The sequence below is a fragment of the Chlorocebus sabaeus genome, chromosome 26, assembly GCF_047675955.1.
Source record: "Chlorocebus sabaeus isolate Y175 chromosome 26, mChlSab1.0.hap1, whole genome shotgun sequence".
In the NCBI taxonomy this organism is placed as follows: Eukaryota; Metazoa; Chordata; class Mammalia; order Primates; family Cercopithecidae; genus Chlorocebus; species Chlorocebus sabaeus.
Window position 1 is genome coordinate 34768781 of NC_132929.1, and position 24632 is coordinate 34793412.

A 24632-nucleotide genomic window follows, 5' to 3' on the forward strand; every position below is an offset into this window, starting at 1 on the left:
CGTCCCCAGGCACATAACCTTGGCTACAGAAAAGCCATCTGACTCACGGCACAGGCCATCAAGATGTGACTTGGGGAAATGAACAATGGACAAAAGACATGAAAGGAAAGAATTCTAAGATATAAGCAACTTGGAATCAAAGACTGCAAAATAAATTTTAAAACGTTGCTTTCCAACGTCCCTAGTCACAGGAATTGAGGTATATCTTGACAGTAGAACATAACAGAGGGAGGTCAGTAGGGGATTTCAGGTTTTCGTTTTCTTTTGTTTTTGAGACAGGGTCTCGCTCTGTTGCCCAGGCCGGAGTGCAGGGGTTCAATCATGGCTCACTGAAGCCTCGACCTCCCAGGCTCAAGCCATCTTCCCACCTCAGCCTCCTGAGTGACTGGGACTATAGGCAGGTGCTACCACATCCAGCTAATTCTTGTATTTTCTATAGAGATGGGTTTTGCCATGTTTCCCAGGCTGGTCTCAAACAACTGGGCTCAAGAGGTGTTCCTGCCTCAGCCTCTTGAAGTGTTGGGACTACAGGCGTGAGGCACTGCGCCCGGCCAGCATGTGTTTGTTAACACAAGTAAGCTAGACCAGAACTCAGGGAATTATATGAAATATCTGGATTCAGTGCAGATGCTGCTTTGCTCTAGAGCAGTTTCCGAGCCTGGGCACCACTGGTATCTGCGGCTGAATAATTCTTTGTTGGGGGCTGAGGAGGGGGCCTCTTCTACATATTGTGGGATATTTAGCAGCATCTATGGTCTCTGTTCACCAGATGCCAGTAGCACACTGTTCCCAGCTCTACACAGAAAACCCTGACAAACTGCTTTTGAGTATGAGCAATTTTAAGTGGAGCAGTAACAAATCACGAGCACTTTGCCTCCTGAATATACTTTCTTTTTTTTTTTTTGAGACAAAGTCTCACTCTATCGCCAGGCTGGAGTGCAGTGGCGTGATCTTGGCTCACTGCAACCTCTGCCTCCCAGGTGCAAGAGATTCTCCTGCCTCAACCTCCTGAGTAGCTGGGACTACAAGCGCACACCACCACACACAGCTAATTTTTGTATTATTAGTAGAGACAGGGTTTCACCATGTTGGCCAGGATGGTCTCGATTTCTTGACCTCATGATCCACCTGCCTTGGCCTCCCAAAGTGCTGTGATTACAGGCGTGAGCCCGTGTCTGGCCTGTATATACTTTCATTAGTGGTGCTATTTGAGCTGCATGTGTTTACACATCTGCCTCACTAGCAATAGGACAGGGACAATGCCTTCCTCATCTTAGTGTCCCTGGTGTGTCTGAAGCATAGCATGGTACACAGTTGGTCCATAATATATATTTGCTGACTGGGTGAATGACGGGATCCATGTAAATTAGCAATCTGACATTCAAACTCAAACTCACTTCCTCCTCAATGACTTTTTGGGCATCTTGAATGTTCCAGGAAGTCTCCCCAGCAATCTACTTTTAACTTGACCAGACACGACTACAGATTTTGACATCAAATGTGTTTATAAAATAATAGGCCATGTCTATATGACAGCAGTTTATATGGAAGCAATAATAGCTCTTAAACTTGGCAGGAATTTTAATAAGTTTTTAAAAACAATCTCTGGAAGCAAGTCTGCACCTGACTGCCATAAAACCCACAAGCCAGGACTTGTGGCTTACCTAACCATCTCAGAGAAGAACCGATCGATTTTGTATGTTGTGAATAAAAAGAAATGCAAAATCTCAAAAATGGTGGTGTGACTGCAAAGAAGGGCAGAGATGGAGCGCAGAGGGTGAAGAGGGGCAGGGAGCGGCAGAGAGAGAATTAAATGGAGCAGAACAGCTATCCAGGGCCTGAAAAGGAAACTCTTGCTTTGCTTTCATTGCAGTCAGTCCTTTATTAGGAAATTATCAGGCTCGCTGCTGTTGATTAGAGGAACTGGCCTTGCTGTTGTGACAGCTTAAGTAATAGAGACCAGAAGGGCAACTCTTACTTGAAATAAACTCTAGAAATTGTTAGATCTGGCATGCATGGGCCTTGCCTTGCCTTGCAAGCATGGACCTGCTCATGTAAATTATATCTTCTTATGTGTTATCCAAGATCTTGAGAACCTTTTCAGGGAAGAGGGGAGGAAGGCAGAGGTGGTCCTGAGAGTTCTAGCAGCGTGCAAGGGGGATACCCCCACTGTTCTACCCCTATAGCTGAAACAGGGTCTTGGGAGTTAAAATGGATCTCTGAGTCACTCCTTCTTTAGTTGTCCCTCCCAGAGTTCTCAAGCCATTTCTTAAGTACTTCAGGGACTCTGGTTAATGTGGGTCTTGCTAAGCCATTAAACATCTTTAAAAATTCAAAGACCATGAAGAAGAGTTCAAGGGCAAAATGTCATAGAACCAGACTGTTCCACTCTTAAATGGTCAGAAATGGCCATCCCAATCCAAAGCCAGTGGGCTCACTTCTCCCTGATAATAGTATTGAAAGGTAGAAAGTCTGATGCCCTCAAGGACCTGTAGATGGCACTTGGAATTTGGGTGCATGAAGTGTTAGGGACATAAAAGGGAGAGACTGATATAGAGAAAAGAAAGCTATTTTGAGAAACCAAATAGATCAATAATAATCCAGACCCAATAGCACGAAGGAACAAAATCCTAACCACTAAACATCACAGGTATTTTGTTTTGTTTTTGTTTTTTCTTTATTAGAGACACGGTGTTCCTATGTTGCCTGGCTGGAGGGCAGTGGCTATTCATAGGAGTGATCATAGCTCACTGCAGCCTCAAACTCCTAGGATCAAGTGATCCTCCTGCCTCAGCCTCCTGAGTCGCTGGGACTATAGGAGCACACTACCACACTCAGCTCGTAAGTTAGTTTTCATATTGAAAATTTCATCAAACCTATATCCCCTGTCAGCTATGGCAAAACATACTTACAGCTCACTGCTCTGCATAAGCTCGATGAGATCCATAAAAAGCACATCCCGGTTCCTTTCACAAAAGCCATCCATGTCATAGGATACCTGGCCAAGAACGGAAAGAAATCTAATTTCATTGAACAAAATGTAATTTCATTGAACAAAATGTAATTCATTGAACAAAATCATTTATTGAGCAAAAAATCTAATTTCACCAAACAAAAAACCCAAGTTGCCATGGCTATCCTCACCACAACGTGTGGATTTCCAGATGTTGCATTTGGGATTTCATTGTGCACTGTCACAGGAAGGTTGTGCATGTCTTACTTGTTAGCTGACTTAGCGGGGATGACCTGCAGATGCTGGTAAGTATCTGCCTGCCTGGATGGCCCAGGTGATCCATAATCAGAACTCCAGCTCTCAAGGCCCCATACCCCTTTTTCAGTGGATTCACAGGGGTGTCTAAATGACAAACTCAATTCTTTTCCTAAATTTTAGCTAAGACAGAGCAAAAGCGAAGCCCCTCATGCTCAGTAATTCATTACAATGAGCCATGTCATCTGAGGCTTTGCAATTTCTCCCAGAAGCAGTATCGAATTTGCACCAATCTGGCCAGAAACTCATGCTCACTCTGTTTAACAAGAGGTCAGCTGGGATGATGGATGAGACCAGGGGATTTCCATAGGACCAGGAAGTCCCCAAGACCATGACCTCAAATTACTTTTTTATCATCTGCAGCCCCACACAGCCTGGCACCCACTAGGCACCCAATACTCATGGGTTTTATGAGAACAAACACCAAAAGTGAACTCTGGGCCTTGATTTATACTCCCAGTCGGCATGGGGAGACAAGGAATGCCAGTCTGTGATTCCAGCAAGAGGAAAGACAAAAATCTATTTCTTCGGCAGCTAATATATGTAGCAGGGTGATTCATGTTCCAAAAATATGCAGTAGTATGGTGAGATTTAGTGCTGGAGTGACTCCCAGCTGGCCCCTACCCTGCTCAAGCTTCAGCTGACTGTCCCAGTGCGGGTCCTGGCCAGGACTGGCACCAAGGCAGCGGGATCCTTTCAAAATAGGCCTCCAGCGCCATAGACCAGAAAGCAGGAGCCCACTTCTCGGACACTGGGAGATGGTGCAGGCAGCCACCAGTACACAAAGCACAGCGCCCTATCCTTCCCGGCAGGGCCATGGTTCAGAAAACTTAACCTTATTTTCATCTGTAGATAATAGAAGCATTTTTCCTTGGCACTCATACTAAAAATAAAAAACTAGTAATCCCAGGGATCTTGGTTAGCTTCTTCAGCATGTCAACTATTGATGAGAACACTCTTTGTAAGACGAACTCCAGAAATCCCTTGCCAGAGAAGCAGCCCTTCACTGCCTTAGTCTGAGCACCCACGGAAAGCCCGTCTCGGAGACGCCGGAAAGGCCCGCGCAGCCGCAGTAGAGGGCCAGGGGGCGGGTCATGCGCACCCGCAGTAGAGGGCTGAAGGTCCTGCCAACGGCTCTCTTGGTGTCTCAACGTTCTGGTCAGCAGCTTTTTGCCGTTTCTCTCTCTCCACTTCTTGAGCGAGCAGCCATGAGTTGGACTGTGCCTCTTGTGCGGGCCAGCCAGAGAGTGAGCTCAGTGGGAGCGAATTTCCTGTGCCTGAAGATGGCCCTGTGTCCCCGTCAGGCAGCGCGCATCCCACTCAAGGGCGCCTGGCGCTTCACCTCCGTGAGCAAGATGGCGACTGTGAAGAGTGAGCTTATTGAGCGCTTCACTTCTGAGGAGCCCGTTCATCACAGTAAGGTCTCCATCATAGGAACTGGATCAGTGGGCATGGCCTGTGCTATCAGCATCTTATTAAAAGGCTTGATCGATGAACTTGCCCTTGTGGATCTTGATGAAGGCAAACTGAAGGGTGAGACGATGGATCTTCAACATGGCAGCTCTTTCACGAAAATGCCAAATATTGTTTGTAGCAAAGATTACTTTGTCACCGCAAACTCCAACCTAGTGATTGTCACAGCAGGTGCACGCCAAGAAAAGGGAGAAACGCGCCTTAATTTAGTGCAGCGAAATGTGGCCCTCTTCAAGTTAATGATTTCCAATATTGTCCAGCATAGTCCCCACTGCAAACTGATTATTGTTTCCAATCCAGTGGATATCTTAAGTTATGTAGCTTGGAAGCTGAGCGCATTTCCCAAAAACCGTGTTATTGGAAGCGGCTGTAACCTGGATACTGCTCGTTTTCGTTTCTTGATTGGACAAAAGCTTGGTATCCATTCTGAAAGCTGCCATGGATGGATCCTCGGAGAGCACGGAGACTCAAGTGTTCCTGTGTGGAGTGGAGTGAACATAGCTGGTGTCCCTTTGAAGGACCTGAACTCTGATATGGGAACTGATAAAGATCCTGAGCAATGGAAAAATGTCCACGAAGAAGTGATTGCTACTGCCTATGAGATTATTAAAATGAAAGGTTATACTTCTTGGGCCATTGGCCTATCTGTGGCTGATTTAACAGAAAGTATTTTGAAGAATCTTAGGAGAACACATCCAGTTTCCACCATAATTAAGGGCCTCTATGGAATAGATGAAGAAGTATTCCTCAGTATTCCTTGTATCCTGGGAGAGAATGGTATTACCCATCTTATAAAGATAAAGCTGACCCCTGAAGAAGAGGCCCGTCTGAAAAAAAGTGCAAAAACACTTTGGGAAATTCAGAAGGAGCTCAAGATTTAAAGTTGTCTAAAACTACCATTCCGAAATTATTGAAGAGATCACAGATACAGGATTATATAACGAAATTTTGAATAAACTTGAATTCCTAAAAGATGGAAATAGGAAAGTAGGTAGAGTGACTTTCTTATTTATTTAGTCCTCCAGCTCTTTTATTTAGCATCCACGTGCTGGATGATACTTATTTACAGTTCCTAAGTGTTTTTGGTACCTCTGATGTAGCAGCACTTGCCTTATTATATACATGTTGTTAGCATTTGGTTCCCAAAAAGTAGGATGTAGGTATTCATTGTGTTCTAGAAATTCTGAGTCTTTTCATTAGATATATGCTATTTCTTTCATTCTTGCTGTCTTACACCTATGTTCATTTATATGCTGTAAAGTAGTAGCTTCTTCTACAGTATAAAAATAAAAGAATGTACATACAAAAAAAAATATGCAGTAGTATATACAATCTTTTGTTTTGCTTCCTTTGATAGTCAATAAGTTCTATTTGTTGAATGAATAAAATATGGCAAAGCATATGATTTGCTTCATGAGAAACCGGATCACAGACCCAAAAGCTTAAAACAGACATTAAAATGGATATTGGCCATACCTTCCCAGCATAATGATGAATGATGAAGCCTTGGTTCCAACTGTTGAAGTGCTCATGACTCCCAATCTGCATCTGAAGTTTCTGGAGCAGTGTCTGATCTGCCCCCTCACCCACCGCATGCATCGTGGCGCACACATCATCCAGGATGCTCATGATGCCAGGAGGGTTCTGATGGGAGCAAGAAGGCAAGGCCCTAGTCACTGACCTCTCCGAAACAGACAATGCTTATCAGGTCCTTTCTTAGGGAAGGAAACAGCTCCCCAGACTTAAGATACCATCTTGAAAGTCAGTCTTCCCCTTCAGGCAAGAATGCAATTAATAGTCCCAAATGGGAAGTCACCACTTAGATCTAAAGAGGGAGGAACTCCATTTTCCAAAAAGCTGTTTAACTCCCTGAAGTTTTATCCAACAGTCATGCACAGATCATTATCTGCTCACTCATATTCATGCCAAATTGACTTAAGAATCCAAAAGTAAAATAAAAACATTTTCCTTTGACCTAATCTATTTCTTAATGTTCTCTTTCAGCATGTTACCCATATAGGCATCGTTTATATAGTTATTTAGTGTACACACTCTATAATGCATTTCCTTTTTCACATAGCACTATTTTATAAGCATTCCTCATGTTTTACATATTCTTCATACTTCCTATTTTATGGCTATATTTCTCATTTGTTTAATAACTAAGTTGTCTGGCCGGGCATGGTGGCTCATGCATGTAATCCTAGCACTTTGGGAGGCCGAGGTGGGTGGATCATGGGGTCCGGAGTTCGAGACCAGCTTGGCCAACTGGCCAACATGGTGAAACCCCTGGGCAACAGAGCGAGATGCCTCTCAAAATAAAAATAAATAAGTAAGTTGTCTACGGATGTTTTCACTGTTTCCAGTGTTTGACTTTTATATATATATATAAAAAATCCTATAGAGATATTTGTTCTGTATCACTTTTATTTTGAATCATCTTTTTTTCTTTTGAGACAGGGTCTTGTCTTGCTCTGTCACCCAGGCTGGAGTGCAGTGGCACAATCTCAGCTCACCACAGCCTCAACCTCCCAGGCTCAAGCGATCCTCCCACCTCAGCCTCCAGAGTAGCTAGGACCACAGGTGCGTGCCACCATGCCTGGCTAATTTTTGTATTTAGCTAATACAATTTTTGTATTAGCTAAATTTTGTGTTTGGAAACAGGGTTTCACCATGTTGCTGGGGCTGGTCTTGAACCCCTGTGCTCAAGCGATCCACATGCCTCGGCCTCCCAAAGTACTGGGATTACAGGCATAAGCCACCATGCCCAGCCTGAATCAGTCATTAAGGCTAAAGTCCTAGAAGTTGGACTAGAACACAGGGCCAGTTTTATGGCTCTTCACATGCTAAGTCATCGTGTGATAGCTGTCTTCTCTTAGAATCAGTAACAACTTCCATTTGTAAACTGACATTTTACTCATATCCACATGTTCATATTTACTGCCAGAATAAAGCCCTACTGTTTTCTTTTCACACATACAGAAAACTAATACAATTGCTCAAATTCTCTGCAAATCAGAGTTGTCACTTTGCCTGTTCTAAAACAACGACACAGAACAAAAACTCACTCAATGTAAACCTGTGAGCAGTGAAGACATACTAAACCAACACTTACCACTTTGTTCTCTATGAGGTCACATACAATTTTATTATTAAAGTACTCAATGGGTGTCCATCTTATTCCCTCTTGAACATATTCTTCCTGTAAGACAGAAACCAGGAACTCACATTATTTCCCAAATAGCAAGAGCTCTGCACGGACAGACCCTGAATGGACAAAAATTCCCATGAAAGAGAAAAACCTGAATGCCCTTCAACAAATACCAGGAACTTTAATTTCTTATTTTCTAAGAGGTAACAAGAAAGGAACACTTTATGACTTGGTGATTTTTATGTTTAGTTTGAACCCTATGAAATTGTTGCCACACAATTGTTTCTGGCCAACGAAAACTGCAATTTAGTAGCACCGAACTCATAAATCCAGTTACAAAAAAAATCACAAAACTTAAAATTTAACATAGGGCTGGGCGCAGTGGCTCACATCTGTAATCCCAGCACTTTGGGAGGCCGAGGTGGGCGGATCACGAGGTCAGGAGTTTGAGACCATCCTGACCAACATGGTGAAACCGTCTCTACTAAAATTACAAAAAGTAGCTGGGTGTGGTGGGGTGCACCTATAATCCCAGCTACTTGGGAGGCTGAGGCAGGAGAACTGCTTGAACCCAGGAGGTGGAGGTTGAAGTGAGCCGAGATCGCGCCACGGCACTCCAGCCTGGGCGACAATGCGAAACTCCATCTCATAAATAAATAAATAAATAAATAAATAAATAAATAAATAAAAATAAAAATTAAATATAGGACAGGAGTAGATTAGCAACCAGGTACTTAATGGGAAGGTTCTTCAGTCTATCAGAGGCTCATTTAACTTGAAAACCATGACACTATCCTGGTTTTTTCTTCTTTCCTCACTGGTTTCACTTTCCCGGCTTCCTTTGCTAGCTCTTTCTTACTTCCAGAACTTTATATGTGGTGGAGTCTCAGGGGTCAATCTTTCAGCCTTCTTGTTTTCTCAGCCCTTCTTCTCTAGGTGATTTCTATCAATCCCATGGCTTTAAATACATCACCTACAGGCTAATGACCCCTGAATTGATTTCTCATCTATATCTCGCCACGGGGTTCCAGACTCAAATCCATCCTACAGACTGGAATCTTCGCTTGGATGTATAATAAATGGGCCTCTCCAACTTAACCTGTTTAGAGGAATTCTGATTCCATATTTCCCATGACCTCCAAACAACCCCTCTTCTCATCTCACCCTCCAGTAAATAGTGTCACCATCAGCCCTGTTATCCAGGGTATAAAGCTAAGAATCACCCATGATTGCTCCTTCTTTCTTGGCTATTGTTAATTATTTTGAGCAAGTCCCATTCTCTCACTCTCCAGATACTCCCTCTCACCACCTGGACTGCTACCATCGCCGTCTGAGTCTCTACCACATCTAACGCAGTCTCCTGCAGTATCCCCATCACTGGTTTTTTAACTTCCATTCTAGTTTGCTTTCCCCTGCCTCACCCCACTCTATAAGCCTACAGAGCCAGAGTGACCCTTTCAAAAACGCAAACAACAAATCAGATCATGTCACTCCTCCCTCAAAATTCTTCAGTGGGTCCTCATTCCACTTACTATAACACCCAAAGTCTCAGCCATGCCCTACAAGTTCCCATATGATCTAGCCCCTGCCTCCCCGCTCCGATCTCATTGGCTATTGTGCTCTTTCTTGGTTGTTTTTCTCTGGCTACTCTAAGGGTTGGGGAAGGCTAGAGGTTCACGGGAAACCCATATGGAGACTACCAAACCAGTTTGGAGACTACTGCAGAAGACTGGGCTAGACGTGGTAGGGACTTAGATGGCAACGGTAGCAATGGGTTTCATGTGAACCTCTAGCCTTCCCCACCCCTTAGAGTAGCTACAGTAAAACAACCAAGGGTGGGTTCCAGGGCAGAAGGTCACGTGAAACCCGCTGGTATGGTGTTTCCTAAGCACAGGCATAAACACTTCCATAACTAAATGACCCCAAAACAGCCTTTGATGTACACAGTGGCTTGAATAGTATCCCCCCAAATTTCACATCCACCTGGAACTTCAGAATGTGAAGTTTGGAAGTAAGGTCTTTGTAAATGTAATTCACTAAGGACCCCACAGTAAGTCATCCTGGGTTTAGAGTGAACTCGAAATTCAAAAAAATGGTGTCTTTCTTTTCTTTTTCTTTTTTTTTTTTTTTAATAACAGTTCACTCTCCATAGAGACTGTCAAAAATCGTCAATGCTGACTATATTTCAAGTCGTCATGGCAGGGTATTGTGAAAAGTTTTCAATTAGCAATAATCATGCCTCAGATAAACCTCACTGGCTAAAATATCGCCATTGCGCAAAGCTAAAATGGTATCTTCACAAAAGAAAAGAGACGGAGATTTGGATAGAGACACAGGGGGACATTGGAAAAGGCTACGTGAAGACACAGGCAGAGATTGGAGTCAAACTGCCAGAAGCCAAGAAATGCCAGGAGCCACCAGAAACTAGAAGAGGAAGGATTCTCCCCTCTATCCTGAGAAGGAGTGTGGCCCTGAGGACTTCTTGATTTCAGACTCTGGGCTCTAGAACTGGGAGGGAAGAAACTGCTACTGTTTCAAGTCACTCAGTTTGTGCTGCTTTGTTATGGTGGCCCCAGGAATCCTAAACAATATGCTATCAGGAAACAATGGAAACTGCACTGAACTATTTATTTATATTATTATTATTATTATTTTGAGACGAAGTCTCGCTCTGTCGCCCAGGCTGGAGTGCAGTGGCGCGATCTCAGCTCACTACAAGCTTCGCCTCCCAGGTTCAAGCGATTCTCCTGCCTCAGCCTCCCGAGTAGCTGGGTCTACAGGCACGCACCACCATGCCTAGCTAATTTTTGTATTTTTAGTAGAGATGGGGTTTCATCATGTTGGCCAGGCTCGTCTCGAATTCCTGACCTCGAATGGTCTGCAGGTCTCGGCCTCCCAAAGTGCTGGGATTACAGGCGTGAGCCACTGCACCTGGCCACTATTTATTTTTGAAACAGAGTCTTGCTCTGTTGCCTAGGATGGAGTGCAGTGGTGTGATGATGTAAGTCTCGACCTCCTGGGCTCAAGCAATCCTTTCACTTCAGCCTCCAGAACAGCTGGGACGATAGGCTTATGCCACCACGTCCAGCTAATTGTTTTATTTTTGTATGGATGGGGTCTCATTTTGTCCGGCAGGCTGGTCTTTAACTGCTGGACTCAAGCAATTCTCCCGACTTGGCCTCCCAGAGTGATAGGATTACAGGCATGAGCCACAGCACCCGACCTGCACCGAAGCACCGAACTTCAGAAGAAACTACAGCAAGGCATGTTACCTCAGGTAAGTATTGAAATACTAGCTTTGTTAAAAATGCATGTAGTGTTAGGGAAGATTGAGAATGCAGTAAATCTGAGAAAACCAAGTCTTTTATTTGGAACACAATATATGCCTCAGACAGTTGGGGCTGGAACTAGGCTCCCATTTCCCACGTGCTCAGTGAGTCAGTATAGTACAAGCAGCCAGTCTTACGTCCAACGTCACAGCATCATTTGCTTAAAGAAGAAGGCAAATGCTGCAGATGGTATTTATATTTTATGGATTAAAAGGCCACAATGGCATATGGTTTTTCTGCCTGACTTTATTAGGTGCATTTCCTAATATAAGACTGGAACCCAAATCTATTATCAAAAGACAGAAATCGATACCCTTGTAAACAAAATAAATTATAAATAGAATAGGATGAAGGACGAGGGACTGCTTACCTGTTCCGCCTTTAATGTCAGTTCAATAAAAATCTGCTGCAGTTTTTCATTAACAAAATTGATACAAAACTGTTCAAAGCCATTTTTCTGGGGGAAAAAAAAGTTATTCACATGTAATTATTTCACAAAATCATTTAAAAGTCATTTCTTGAGTGATTTATTGAAATGTCTTCATGTGAAAAGCTTTCATAGAAATGTTGGATGCATCAATAGAAAGAAGTTTATATTTAGGAGAAACTAATTTGGTAAAGGTACGTGAAGAACTCACAAAGGCCAAAATGAGCCTGAGTGGTTTTTTTTTTGTTGTGGTTTATTTTCTGTTTGTGTTTGCATTGCCTAGAATTATTTCTTGCAGGCCAGATGAAATATGCCACCCTCCTCAACCCCTAGTTATTCAAACTGGCCTTACCTGGAATATTTCAAAGCCATAGATGTCTAGGACGCCAATGTTGTATTCTTCATGGTCTTTCTGCATGGCTTTATTGATCGACTAGAGAAAGTAAACAGCATGGCAGTGAACTCCTTTCCATTTATACTAAAAACGGGCATGCACTGGGTAAAGGGAAGCTGGACTCTACATAGCAAACACTACTGCTTGCAGGAAACAGAGGCGTGAAGGCAGGAGACCTGCTGCATTAACAAACTCTCAGTGCAAAGGCAAGTACTTTGGAAAACCACCAGGATTCAGAAAAGCAAGTACAGTAGAAACAAAAAATGTTTGCTTAATGATGATAACCATTAATTTCTGGCTGAGTCAGCTTTTTCAGGAGATCTTAACAATTAGAAGAATATGTCATCTTGGATGATCGAAGTAAAACCTATTTCACACGAAGAACCCACACTAAAGGATCCGTAATTGTCATTTCCATTGTCTTCCATTCACCAGTCATTTAATGATGACCCAACACAGTATGCCAGGGATGCTAAGGACAAGACAATCCTTGTTCCCAGGAGCTTATAGAGAGGGTGAGCTATCTGCAGATAGTAACAATAGTCATGATCTTTGAATTGATAATAGAACCTGCTTACATCTGTTGAACATTCACCTCTGCCAGGGTTTGCTAAGTGCTCTTATTGTGTTGTTTCACTTAATTCCCATTTCAGTTCTCAAAATGGCAGTGATACCATTATTTTCCCAATTTTCCACACACCAAGGCTTGCTTAAGGTTGTTCTATGTAAGAAGCAGGGTCTGGGACTAAATTTAAGCAGTATGATGCCTAAATCTGTGTTCTTAATCACTGTGAGAAGAGGCCAAACAATTCATGGGAATAGACTTAATGATAGCAGGGAAGGTTTGGATAGAGGGGTTAGTGGGGGATGCAGTGGGGGAGGAGTGAAGCGAAGAATTCTTTAAGGTGCTGAATACCTGGACGAATTCTGAAGTACCAGAGGTGTTTTCCAGGTAAACAAAATGATATATCATCTTTTGTGAGCAAATGAGTAATCATACACAACACATGGTCAGTGCCCAGTAAATCTCACCTCAAATTAGGATCACTTGTATGTGTATTCATGTACTTTTACTACTTACAAAAAAACTAACAGATGACAAGAAGGAAGGTAGGTAGGAAGCCCAGCGCTGGAAGGTGCTCTGAACAAACAGACAAGATACGTGGATTCTAGTCCCAGGCTGCACTGCCCTCTTGCCGATTGGCCTTGGGCAAAACCACCATGGCTCAGGCCTGACATTCCCTTCTTTTTATAAAACGAGGGATCTGAACAAGCTAACTGTATGACTTCTGTGTGGTATGACCCTGACCTTCCCAAGCAATTTTATCCTTTAAATAGCCACTAGAACTACCTAGAATACTTCTCCTAACCTGTCCTGCCTGACCCTACTCTAACCACATTAACTGTACTTTAAGCCACATAGATGTTAGTGCCTGGAATCAAATACAGATCTTTTGGATCGAATGGCCCCCTGTTGTCCCTTGACTAGGGTCCTTCTAGTTTGAATATATAAACATCAAAGGAGCAAACTAGCTAGGAATCTAGGGCCTCCTAGATCAATCACATAATAATGGAGTGACCTTGGGCAAATTCCTTAATCAATCTATGCCTCCCTTAGTTTATCTGTAAAGCAGAGATCATAATACCTAAGTCACAGGGTTGTTGCAACAATTAAGTGAGGGTTTTTTCTCTTTAAAATACTTAGTATCTGGGCGCTTATATAGTTAGTGCTATATAAGTGCCTGGTATTATTATTTTACCATTTAGAGGCTACAGTGATTAACACAAGATTGTTACTGGCAGTGCTACACGGCTGAAAGACGAATTGTCAGAATACATATGTGATATACATATATGAATATATATTCATATGTAAGAGAGTGTGTGTATATTTACATACACACACATATAATTACACCATAACCAAAAATATCTAATAGTTTCAAAATACATGCAGAAAGTTTTTGATACTCCTCCCTCCCAAAGGTGGAGCCTCATTCCCCTCCCCTTAAGTGTGGACTTTGCTTAGTGACTTGCTTCTAATAAACAGAATGTGGCAGAGCGACAATACTTGAGTCCAAGATCAGGACATAAAAGATTGGCTTCTTGCTCACGCTGTCTTTCAGATCACCCACTCTGGGGAAAACCAACCATCATGTTATGAGGATATTCAAGGAGAGGTCCATGAAGCAAGGGACTGAGACCTCCTGCCAACAGCCACGCGGGCAATCCATCTTTCAGCCCTATCTTCCAACCCTAGTCAAGCCTTCAGACAACCACAGTTCCAATCAGCATGAACCACCAAGCTCAGCCAATCCCAAATATCTGACCCTCAGAAACTGAGAAAACAAGCACTTATGGTTTCAAGTCGCTAGGTTTTGGGTTAATTTGTGACACAGAAGTATGTGGAAAACATATTCCTAAATCTTTAGGCCCACAAGTCAAGAAAGGCCTGTGAACGTGGGTCTCCTCTTTTTCTAGTCTCTAGTCCTAGCTTTACTGAATATTTTGTCCAGAAGAAACTTGTTACCATATTAGATTTAGCTAAGGTATCTTGTTGGGCAGTTCTAGAAGGAAATGCAGGATTCAGTGATTGCAGAGTGAGAGGACAGAAAGTGAAGTAAAGTAATGGGTGAAAGAAAGGAGCCAGAACAGGAACACAAAACCCTTAGTCATTTTACAGATAGGATCTCACTCTGCCCCCCAGGCTGGAGTACAGTGGCACAGTCTCGGCTCACTGCAGCCTTGACCTCCCAGGCTCAAGTGATCTTCCCACCTCAGCCTCCTGAGTAGCTGGGACCACAGGCACCTGCCACCACACCTGGTTAATTTTTGTGTTTTTTGTAGAGACAGGGTCTCACCACGTTGCAGAGGCTGGTCTCAAACTCCTGGGCTGCAGCGATCCTCCCACCTTGGCCTCTCAGAGTACTGGGATTACAGGTGTGAGCCACTGCGCCCAGCCTACTAGTTTGACTCTTTATAGCTAAGATATGAAGCATCACCAACATCAACTTATGTTACTTACATCTACCAAGAAATCAAAAACCCGGGAGTGCAGGGCCTTGGCGAGCGCATCCCGGGTGTAACAGGCCTGCTCCACATTGAGGGTCACGTGGATGGATTCGGATTTGCCTCCCCACTTGCTATCCATCTGCCGGCTTGTTAGCTTTTCTTTCAACCGGTCCTGGTTTATCCCTAGCAGATATGCAGGAAAAGCTAAAACTGTAGAACATAAAACAAAACATGACAATCTTTCAGAATTGGGACACTTCCAATTCATCTCACAAACATATGGAGGCACTTATGTGCACATGCACATGTGTATACATAGAAGGCACAGTCACAGGCCCCAAGAGCTTACGTTCTAGTGAAGGCTGCTTATCAGTAATCCCACACACATCCATCTCCTTTGTTGTTCCCAATTGTTTTATTATATGAGTCAATTCCTACGATGACTGAGACTTCCAATAATACAAATCAAGGATCCAAGAAGGATGGCAAACCTATCCCTCCTACCGAGATCACAGTTAAATGCCTAACATGGACATCTCTCCAAGCTTCCAGCAAGACAGCCCGGAAGGAACTCAATCAAGAAACATTTCTTTGGCTCCAAATATTGTTTTCTTCCTTTTTAGTACAATGTTTTCATAGCATCATTTTTGAAGCACCTGATATTACTGAACTAATAATTACCATGTTTACTAATCCCATGTTTATTGAGTATTTAGCATGTGTAGGGTTACTAAAGAGGGAGGAAAGAATAGAAAATATGTAAGAAATCTTGAAAGCCATCTAGACGAGGCAAAAAATAGTTTGCCAAATAAAGAACCCTTGGAAAAGCTGAATATGTAACGCAGACAGACAAGATCTGGAGAAATTAGAACAGGAAGATATTACTACTTGCTGGGGTAGTCAAAAGATTTGAGCTGGGTGTAAAGGATAAATAGGATTTGTACAGATGCAGAGAGGAGAAGGGAGTGTACCAAGGGGAGGGAGCAGAAGTGTGGGAGACATGATGGAGACGAGACGTGGGCTACAGTGTGTGGACTAGCACTGGCTGCAGCTGAAAGTTCAGGTCAGATTAAAAAGGTTAGGACAGATTCCAATGCTGGCGGTCCTTGCATGGTATGATATATTTGGGCTGGAGGCAAAAGGGGGCCTGATGGCTAATAAAGAGGGGCATTATAAGAAGATTCCTCTGAGGGTAGCATATAGAGTGAAATGAAGGGGATGTTCATATCCTGCCCTAATATCACAAGGTATGGTAGTTTGTGGTCTCTGGATAGAAAAATAGAGACTTCCATAGCTCAACATCTTGTTTCAGACCATGAAACTTAACTAAGGAGGGCTAGTGATATAAATGGGGTTTTCCTGATTTCTGGGCAGAACGTTCTCATATAAATAAATGTCACCATTCTTCAACATGAAAGAATGCTCAGATTTTTCCAATATGAATGAAAGATTTTTATAGATGCAATGAAAATTTTGAACTTGGCTATGAGTTTTCTTTTTCTGCATAACGCTTCACCAAAATTATCTGATAAAAGAATTTTGTTAAAGGCCTTATGATAATGCTAAAAAATCACAAGCCTCCCAATAAAGGATAATGTTTGAATTTCACAGATGGTGTTAGAATATAACGAGCTGACATTTCTCAGTGTACACCTTCCAATGAGATTAAGTCAGTGAATACATTTTGAAAAAGTATAATGCCAGAACAAGACATTTATCCTCTATATGAGTGTTTCATAAAAATGCTTTGAGCAATAGAAGGGCTTCCTTTTAGAAAAGACATGTAAACAAAATCAAATGCACTGATCTGAAAATGGCCATTGTACTTAGTTTAGTTTTAGTGTTAAACACATGTCTAGGAATCTGGGTGTGTCTTCCAGTGAACTAAAATTTCCTGTGCACAGAGTAAGGACAGATGACATTCATAAATCAGAATGCACCCATGTCGGGTTGTTGTGAGAATCAACAGACATTCACCAATGTATCCAACATATAAGAAGCCCTCACTAAGGGAAGACTATCCTGTTGGTTTTATTATCAGAGTGATATCTCACTTGATGCAGTGGACATCATAATCAGCAGTTTATAGGACAGTCACAAGAGCTTCTCTCATTGTTTATAGGAACTATACAGTGAATAGGTTCATAAAATGAATAATTAGCCTCAATCTCTCTGTTTTGTAAATATGGCTTTCTCCTAGCCCTAACCATGTTCCCACGTGGTTAAAATATTTGACTAAGATGTTTATGCCATTATCTTTATGATCTTTGCTAAAGAGATACAACAATAAGGGCTAAGATGAGAGTCACGGAGACAAAAGAGCGAGAAGGGACTGACAAAGACACACGCTCTACTTCCATCTTGTGGTCCTTTTCTGCAGAAGAGGGCATGGAGAGCCGCAAGCACTCACAACACAAGGAATGGAACTGGGCCAAGAATCACAGCCACAAGCTTAGGGAAATAGCGAAGGACACTAGAGCGGAAACACAGCGCTTGGCTTGAAAAAGAATCCATGCCACGTTTTTCAAACTTTTATGGCCTCATATTTTCTTCAGTGCCTGCCCTAATGCTGAAATTACAGGGCTGCTAATATTGACTTTCTTCAGGCTGTGAGTTTCCATGAGGCAGTTGTGAGTGTGTCTGGATAGGAGTGTCAGTATGGAAGCTTGGAGAACTGGAGAGGGAGAGGGAGGGAGAAAGCAATGATTAATTTTAAAATGTGGGTGCGTAACTCTGATATAGTTAATCAGAGTCATGGAAAACATAGAAGAACCTGCTAAAAAGTAGTATTTCCACACATTTAAATAATGAAGATAGATTACTATTACTGCATTAAAGGGTAAAGCAAAGTTAGGTTTAATTTTTCCGCCTAAATTTGAAATATAGGCAATAGAGAAACACCAAAAAGATGTAGCAAAAATAAAATTCAATTTTTACAAATTTAAAAGATTCAGCATGGTAAAAAAAAAAAAAAAAAAAAAAAAAAAAAAAGGTTTATCTGTCCTTGGTGTTGACTTTCTGTGCTTTCTAATCCGTGAATAACGGGGTAAAGGAGGGGCGCTGTCAACTGTACTTTTCCTCCCCACTGTTATCAAAATAGTGACTTGTTCTTTCATTAAAATTCTTAGGTTAATTTGGTATTTAATACCTGCCACCTCACTGCATTGCTGTTGGACAGGTACACGTGTGCCTAAGGTGAGGTTTGTTTGGCTCCACAGCAACATAAAGATTTGACCAAGGAAATGCTACACTTCCATTAGTCCAAGGACAGGTAAAAACAAAGCTTGTTTGGCCAGGCGTGGTGGCTCACGCCTCTAATCACCACACTTTGGGAGGCTGAGGCAGACAGATCATCTGAGGTCAGGAGTTTGAGACCAGCCTGGTCAACAAGGTGAAACCCCATCTCTACTGAAAATACAAAAGTTAGCCAGGCGTGGTGGTGCGCACCTGTAATCCCAGCTACTTGGGAGGCTGAGACAGGTGAACTGCTTGAACCCAAGAGGTGGAGATTGCAGTGAGCCGAGATAGTGCCACTGCCCTCCAGCCTGGGTGACAGAGAAAGACTCTGTCTCAAAACAAAAACAAACAACAACAACAAAAAAAGCTTGTTGTTATTAATGGCTATTTTGCTTTAGTAGGCCAGTTCTGATGAAAATCTTACCATTTTTTTTCCACACTGCAACAGCTAGAGAAAGTCTGCTTTTTCCTATTTTAAAGGCATGGACTACCACTTCCCTCTACTTCATAGATATACTAAAATATGAGAAAGACAGAAACCAAGGCTACTCATTTCAGTAGTGTTCATTCAGTCTTGTAACAGCAGATCAGAAAGCATATTAATGTCCAACAACAGATAATTGGTTCAATAAAGAAATAAAAATGTAGCCAATGAATGGAATGCTATGCAGCTATAAAAATGATGGCCAGGTGCAATGGCTCAAGCCTGGATTCCCAGCACTTTGGGAGGCCAAGGCGGGAGGATGACTTAAGGTCAGGAATTCGAGACCAGTCCTGGCAACTAAGCAAGACCCCATCTCTCTTAAAAAATAAAAATAAAAAATAAAGCTCCTTATGAATTGGTATAGAATAATCTCATATATATATGAGATTTTATATATATAGATGAGAGATTATATATATATATATATATATAATTTTTTCCCAGGAAGCACTGGGAAGATAATATAATTATATATATTTATATAAATATATTTTTAATATATATAATTTTTTGTTTCCCTTTTTGAGATGGAGACTCGCTCTGTTGCTCAGGGTTCAAGTGATTCTCCCGCCTCAGCCTCCAGAGTAGCTGGAATTACAGATGTACACCACCACCAAATCTGGCAAATTTTTGTATTTTTGGTAGAGACAGGATTTTACCATGTTGGCCAGACTGGTTTCAAACTCCTGACCTTAGGAGATCCACTGCCTCGGCCTCCTAAAGTGCTGGTATTACAGGCATAAGCCTCCATGCCTAGACGAAGACACATGTTAAGTGAAAAAGCAACTGTAGAACATTGTGATATAAGCCCCCATTATTGCACAAAAGTGGGGAAAAAAGAGTGGTTGTGTGTAGTTGTTCCGGAACACACATCCTTTAAAGGGAACACAAGAGACTGAGAACCTTGGTTACCTCTGACGAGGGGAACAAGTGGACTAGAAAAGGTATAGAAGGGAGAACATTCACTGTATACCCTCTTGAGCCAGGTTAATGTATTACCAAATGAACAAAACCCCAAATCAAAGGAAATTATTGAGCCGGGGGAGGCCCATTTCCTAGACCTCTCTGGCTTCCATCTCAGCCTTTTCCGATCTCCATGCCTCCATCGCCTCTGGTCAGGGAATTTCATGGGCAGTTGCCAGTGCTGAGCCTTATCCATCTGGCTGAGAAGACTACTAACTCTGGACATCAATGTGCAATAAAACACTTCTTGCTTCAGACATCTAGGGAACTGTTTGCTGTCTCAGTGTCATGATTTTGTTGTCAAGCATAAAGAGGCAGTAAATTATTTTACTATCCAAGAAGGCAAAAGAAATCCAGTCTACTTCAACAGCAACTACCACCAAACCAACACTGTTACCATTAAAAGGCCAAGTGTTAATGATCCTACTGGAAACATATGTGCATTTGTTAAATGTCAAGGCTAATGTACACAAAGTTTAGAAACACAGTTATCATTATTATGATTATTAGGTCATGTTTTCAGACTTTATGGACACCCTGTATATTTATTGTTTTCTACTCCCTTCCCTGGTAAACATAATTCATCTTTTTCTTTATCAGACAGACATCAGAAGTTAGCAGAACTTCCCTCTTTTATCAGAAAACAAAAACATAAAAAAAGAACCTTATTTGGAATGGAAATATCCCTACTGCATTGTCAGCAATGAGTGGGATACTATTTATTACTAAGCATCTAAATTTATCATCCTTAAAGAATGCTGAGAAAGGAAGAATGTCTTCCTGGGTGGTTAAAGGATGTGTGGGTTCTGAGAGCAGCCTGCAAGCTGTTGATGCCTAAGAGGCTAAAGTCATGTGCTGCTGTATTTATGGTAGATATTGGGCACATATAACCAACAACATCTCTCTGCAGGAAGAACCCTCACTTTTTTTCTCAAAGAGTAAAAACGACCATTTAGGTGTGGAGGCTCCAGTTATGCAGATGTGATCATTAAAGGTGATCATCAGAAATGTCAACACAACAGTCAACATCCATCTTTTCCTGTGCTCAGAAATCCAATCTAATCCAATCCGTGGAACAAACTGTGAAGCTGTGAACTTCCCATATTTACATATATTATATTGCTTGCTCTTTAAAATCTTTAAGTGAATTTAGATCCTAAAGACCAGTTACTTAAAGGTTTTCATAAAGAGACTAAATCTTTTGCAATAAGCCATTACTCTAATCCTCATTAAAAAGATCACTTTATCTTTAAACCGAGAAGTGAAATCCTCCCAGCTTTCCCCAGGTTAATGATAAATTGAAACCATTCCATCCATCATCAATGGTGTGGGACTTGGAAAGGCTAGGGATAAGGAGAGGGGCAGGTGCATACAAGAGGTCTGACCTCTCGTGAAGCCATTCTGTTCTGCCACAGAGGACACGTAGATTTCTCACTTCTTCCCAATATTCCTATTTAAGATCTAAGCAAAGGAAAGTGCTGGGTTGCTTCTAATCAGAACTAGCCACCCCTCATTCAATCAATGGCCACGTGCCAGGGCTACGCACACTCTTCACTCTCCACAGCTGCGTAGTTGCCAACTTCTTTGAAGCTGATGTTTCCCAGGTGGAGAATACCCGCCACGATCTGCAACACCAGCGTTTGCTCTTCTGCAAAGATCCCAATCACATTCATGGCATGCTGGAAGAGAAAAGAGAAACTATCCAGAGAAGCTGGTCGTCAGCTTTAAAAGCAGCCAAGGCAGAGCAGTTGCTCTAAATAAGGGTGCGACAAGTACAGACGAGTCAAAAAGAAAAAAAAAACACAGATTAGGTTGTGCAGTCAGTCACATGTGGCTGACCTTGATATGACAGCCGGACGTTCTTGTACAACATGATCACTGCCCAGTGTACATTCTTCTCACGTCTCAAAGTCATGCTGGAAGGGCAGTTCTGTCTCTAAGCAGAGCATGCCGTCCTCCAGGAATAAGGGAATAGTCCAGGAGGAATGAGACTTGGAGGAGTGGTAGTTGTACACAAAGTCTCCAAGTCCTATCTTCATCCTTTGATGTGTTCTTATTGCCAGCTTCCCCTCGAAGGTCACTGCTGACCTTTCCACCTACCCCAAGTGGACTCAAGAGATCTTTCCCTTCATCAGGAGGGTAAGAATATGTTGTACTTGCAAAAGGATCTAATGAAAAATCTCCAGGAAATCCAATAAAAGCATCATTTAAAAGTACAGTTTCTGAGGTCCCTTAAATGCAATAAATACCACTAAAATGTCTAAATCTTAGAGAACCCTCTCCTAAGAAAACTATACTCTAGGACCAGTGTGCAGACTCCTTACTGGCACTTTTTCTCCCATCTGCTCTGAGGCCACGTGACCTGTTGACACCATTTTGTTTCCTGGCACCCAGGACACACACTGTCTGAACTTTCTGTCCCTTTCAACCACAAATGTACTGAATCCACACTACTCATTCAGAGTCTACTGCTCAGTTCGGGATCTGGGTTGAGGAATAGTCACCAGCTTGAAACAGACTCAAAGCGCAGTGGTAATGAAGGCCTTTGAGGCTAAGTGGGTGGTCAGCTTACCTCTAGAAAGTTCTAGATTGACTCGTTTTAGTTGCTGCTCACAGGATGGAACCCCTCCATAATCTACCAAGTTTTACAACGTGGCCCATAACATACATGCAATGTGAAGGGCACGGCACAGAAAAAGGGTCCTCTGCCCTGCGCAGTACAGAGGGGAAGAGAGTCTTCAAAACCAGAAAAGAAAGAAGAGAAAATACTAAAGATGTTCCAAAATTTCTAAACCTATTCAGTCCACAGACGTGCTGTTTGCTTAGCCCTTCTAAGATAACAGCTCACGAATAGAGTAGGCCATCAGCGAACAGGTATGCTCAATGCACGCATCATTTTTGTCTATTTATCAGAGCTCCTGCAGGGGGATAATGATGAATTCATGTCTTTTTACCCATCTCAAATCATGAAGTGGTCCTCAGGCAACTGGCACATGGGTATGAAAGGGCACTGGACCATGAATGAGCACACAGAGCGCTCACACAGAACAAGGCAGACATTTTATGCAGCTCTTCGCTTTATTAAGCTTCACTGCCCTTTCGGCCACAGGAAATGGCCAACTGGGAGAGCAGAACCCGCCTGGCCCTGCGCCAGCACTTACCAGAGTTTCCTGAAACTCCCGCCTGTCGTCAATGTCATCAACCTTGTATGAGCCCGAGAGGCTCAGGTAGTAATAATAGTCCATGCTGGTGATGCCAAGGCCGTGCTTCTGCTCTGCAGAGGCGCCCTCGATGAGCTGAAGCACGAGAACACAGGTTGAGCCATGATGTGGACCACAAGACACCCGAAGTCGCCTCATGCATCCTGCAGTCACCATTCCCAACCCAGTGATGAGGACTTTCTGTCTCTGCTTTCTAAAATTATAGGCAGTCCTGGCTCCCAAATATGTACTTGTAGTAGCCCCATGTCATCTCTGCAAATTTTGATTCCTAACTCCGGAAAGACCTGCAACAGTTGAGGATTTTCCCTGGTCCACTGAAAGGAACTCGACTGCCACCCTTGGCAGAGTGGAAAGCAAAACAGATTTTCACTACTTAGTTCCTGCCCAACTTGCTACAGCTTTTTCAAGTGGAGCTGGCTTTTCCATGCTTGTCACTGCAGGGTGCATGTTAAAAAACTGCCATGCAGCTTCTCGCTCTCTGGTATTCTGAAACCTGACTGTCCCTTGCTTTTCTTCTTTTTTATAGACAGGGTCTTGCTCTGTCACCCAAGGTGGAGTGTAGTGGCACAATCTTGGCTCATGACAGCCTTGATCTCCCAGGCTCAAGCAATTCTCCCACTTTAGCCTCCTAAGTAGCTGGGACTAAAGGCATGTACCACCACGTCCAGTTAATTTTTTAACTTTTTGTAGAGACAGAGTCTCACTCTGTTGCCCAGGTTGGTTTCAAATTCCTGGGCTCAAGCAATTCTCCCACCTCAGCCTCCCAAAGCGCTGGGATTACAGGTGTGAGTCACCATGCTCAACTCCTTGGCTTTTTGTTCAAACTCTGATGTCTGCCTTGGGCCTGAGCAAGACCCTCTTACTGGGCTTTAACCAGCGGTGTGCTGGAAAATGTTTAACCCTTGAGGAAAAAAATTGATTTGTAGTGTTTGTCAATATTCATGGTATAAATACTCCCACTCTGACTGATTTCAACTACCAAAGAAATGTCACAGAAGGAAGAGGGAAGAGATGTGCATCACCCATGCGAACCAGCTCCAGCACACCCTGGCTCTAACCCAATAATATTTAGGAAAATAGTGACAGCTCCCATCCATGCTTCCCACCTTCGTCAAGTTGTACAATGCGGTCCTGGCTCCCCTCCCCACACAGGGGGCCTCATCTCCATTACTGAGAAGCTCTAGGTCACCCCATGACATCAGGCTTCCTTCATTTCCTGCCCTGTCTCCTGAACATTCATCTTTTGGTCCCACCCCTTCCTTTTTTTCCTCTCTTTTCAGTCCTCTCCCCACCCATATACTGTAGATTCCCTCTAACTCGCATCTTCAAATCTCCCTTCTCTAACTCTCTTCTAGCTACAAACACACTACTCTTTGCCTTCTTTTTTTTTTTTTTTTGAGACGGAGTCTCGCTCACTTGCCCAGGCTGGAGTGCAGTGGTGCCATCTCGGCTCACTGCAAGCTCCTCCTCCCGGGTTCACGCCATTCTCCTACCTCAGCTTCCTGAGTAGCTGGGACTATAGGTGCCTGCCACCATGCCCAGCTAATTTTTTGTATTTTTAGTAGAGACGGGGTTTCACCATGTTAGCCAGGATGGTCTCGATCTCCTGACCTTGTGATCCACCCGCCTCGGCCTCCCAAAGTGTTGGGATTACAGGCGTGAGCCACCGCGCC

The 24632-nt window shown here is 42.9% G+C and overlaps 2 protein-coding genes and 1 non-coding gene across 3 annotated transcripts in view; 1 reads left to right on the top strand and 2 right to left on the bottom strand.

Moving 5' to 3' along the window:
* Window positions 1-24632, bottom strand: part of MYO1E (myosin IE) — a 241238-nt gene that overhangs the window by 68458 nt on the left and 148148 nt on the right. Inside the window, exons 8-15 of the mRNA XM_008016424.3 lie at window positions 22900-23034; window positions 21285-21417; window positions 15068-15264; window positions 12001-12081; window positions 11592-11678; window positions 7857-7943; window positions 6218-6385; window positions 2913-2998 (exon numbers count right to left, since the gene is read on the bottom strand). Coding sequence (XP_008014615.2) covers window positions 2913-2998; window positions 6218-6385; window positions 7857-7943; window positions 11592-11678; window positions 12001-12081; window positions 15068-15264; window positions 21285-21417; window positions 22900-23034 — 974 coding nt within the window. The remainder of the gene's footprint in view (window positions 1-2912; window positions 2999-6217; window positions 6386-7856; window positions 7944-11591; window positions 11679-12000; window positions 12082-15067; window positions 15265-21284; window positions 21418-22899; window positions 23035-24632) is intronic.
* LDHAL6B (lactate dehydrogenase A like 6B) lies at window positions 4378-6201 on the top strand. The gene has a single exon (XM_008016422.3). The coding sequence runs from the start codon at window positions 4477-4479 to the stop codon at window positions 5620-5622; it is 1146 nt and encodes a 381-aa protein (XP_008014613.2). The 5' UTR covers window positions 4378-4476; the 3' UTR covers window positions 5623-6201.
* Window positions 10036-10176, bottom strand: LOC119628256 (U4 spliceosomal RNA). The gene has a single exon (XR_005244546.1). It is a non-coding gene; the product is annotated as a U4 spliceosomal RNA (small nuclear RNA).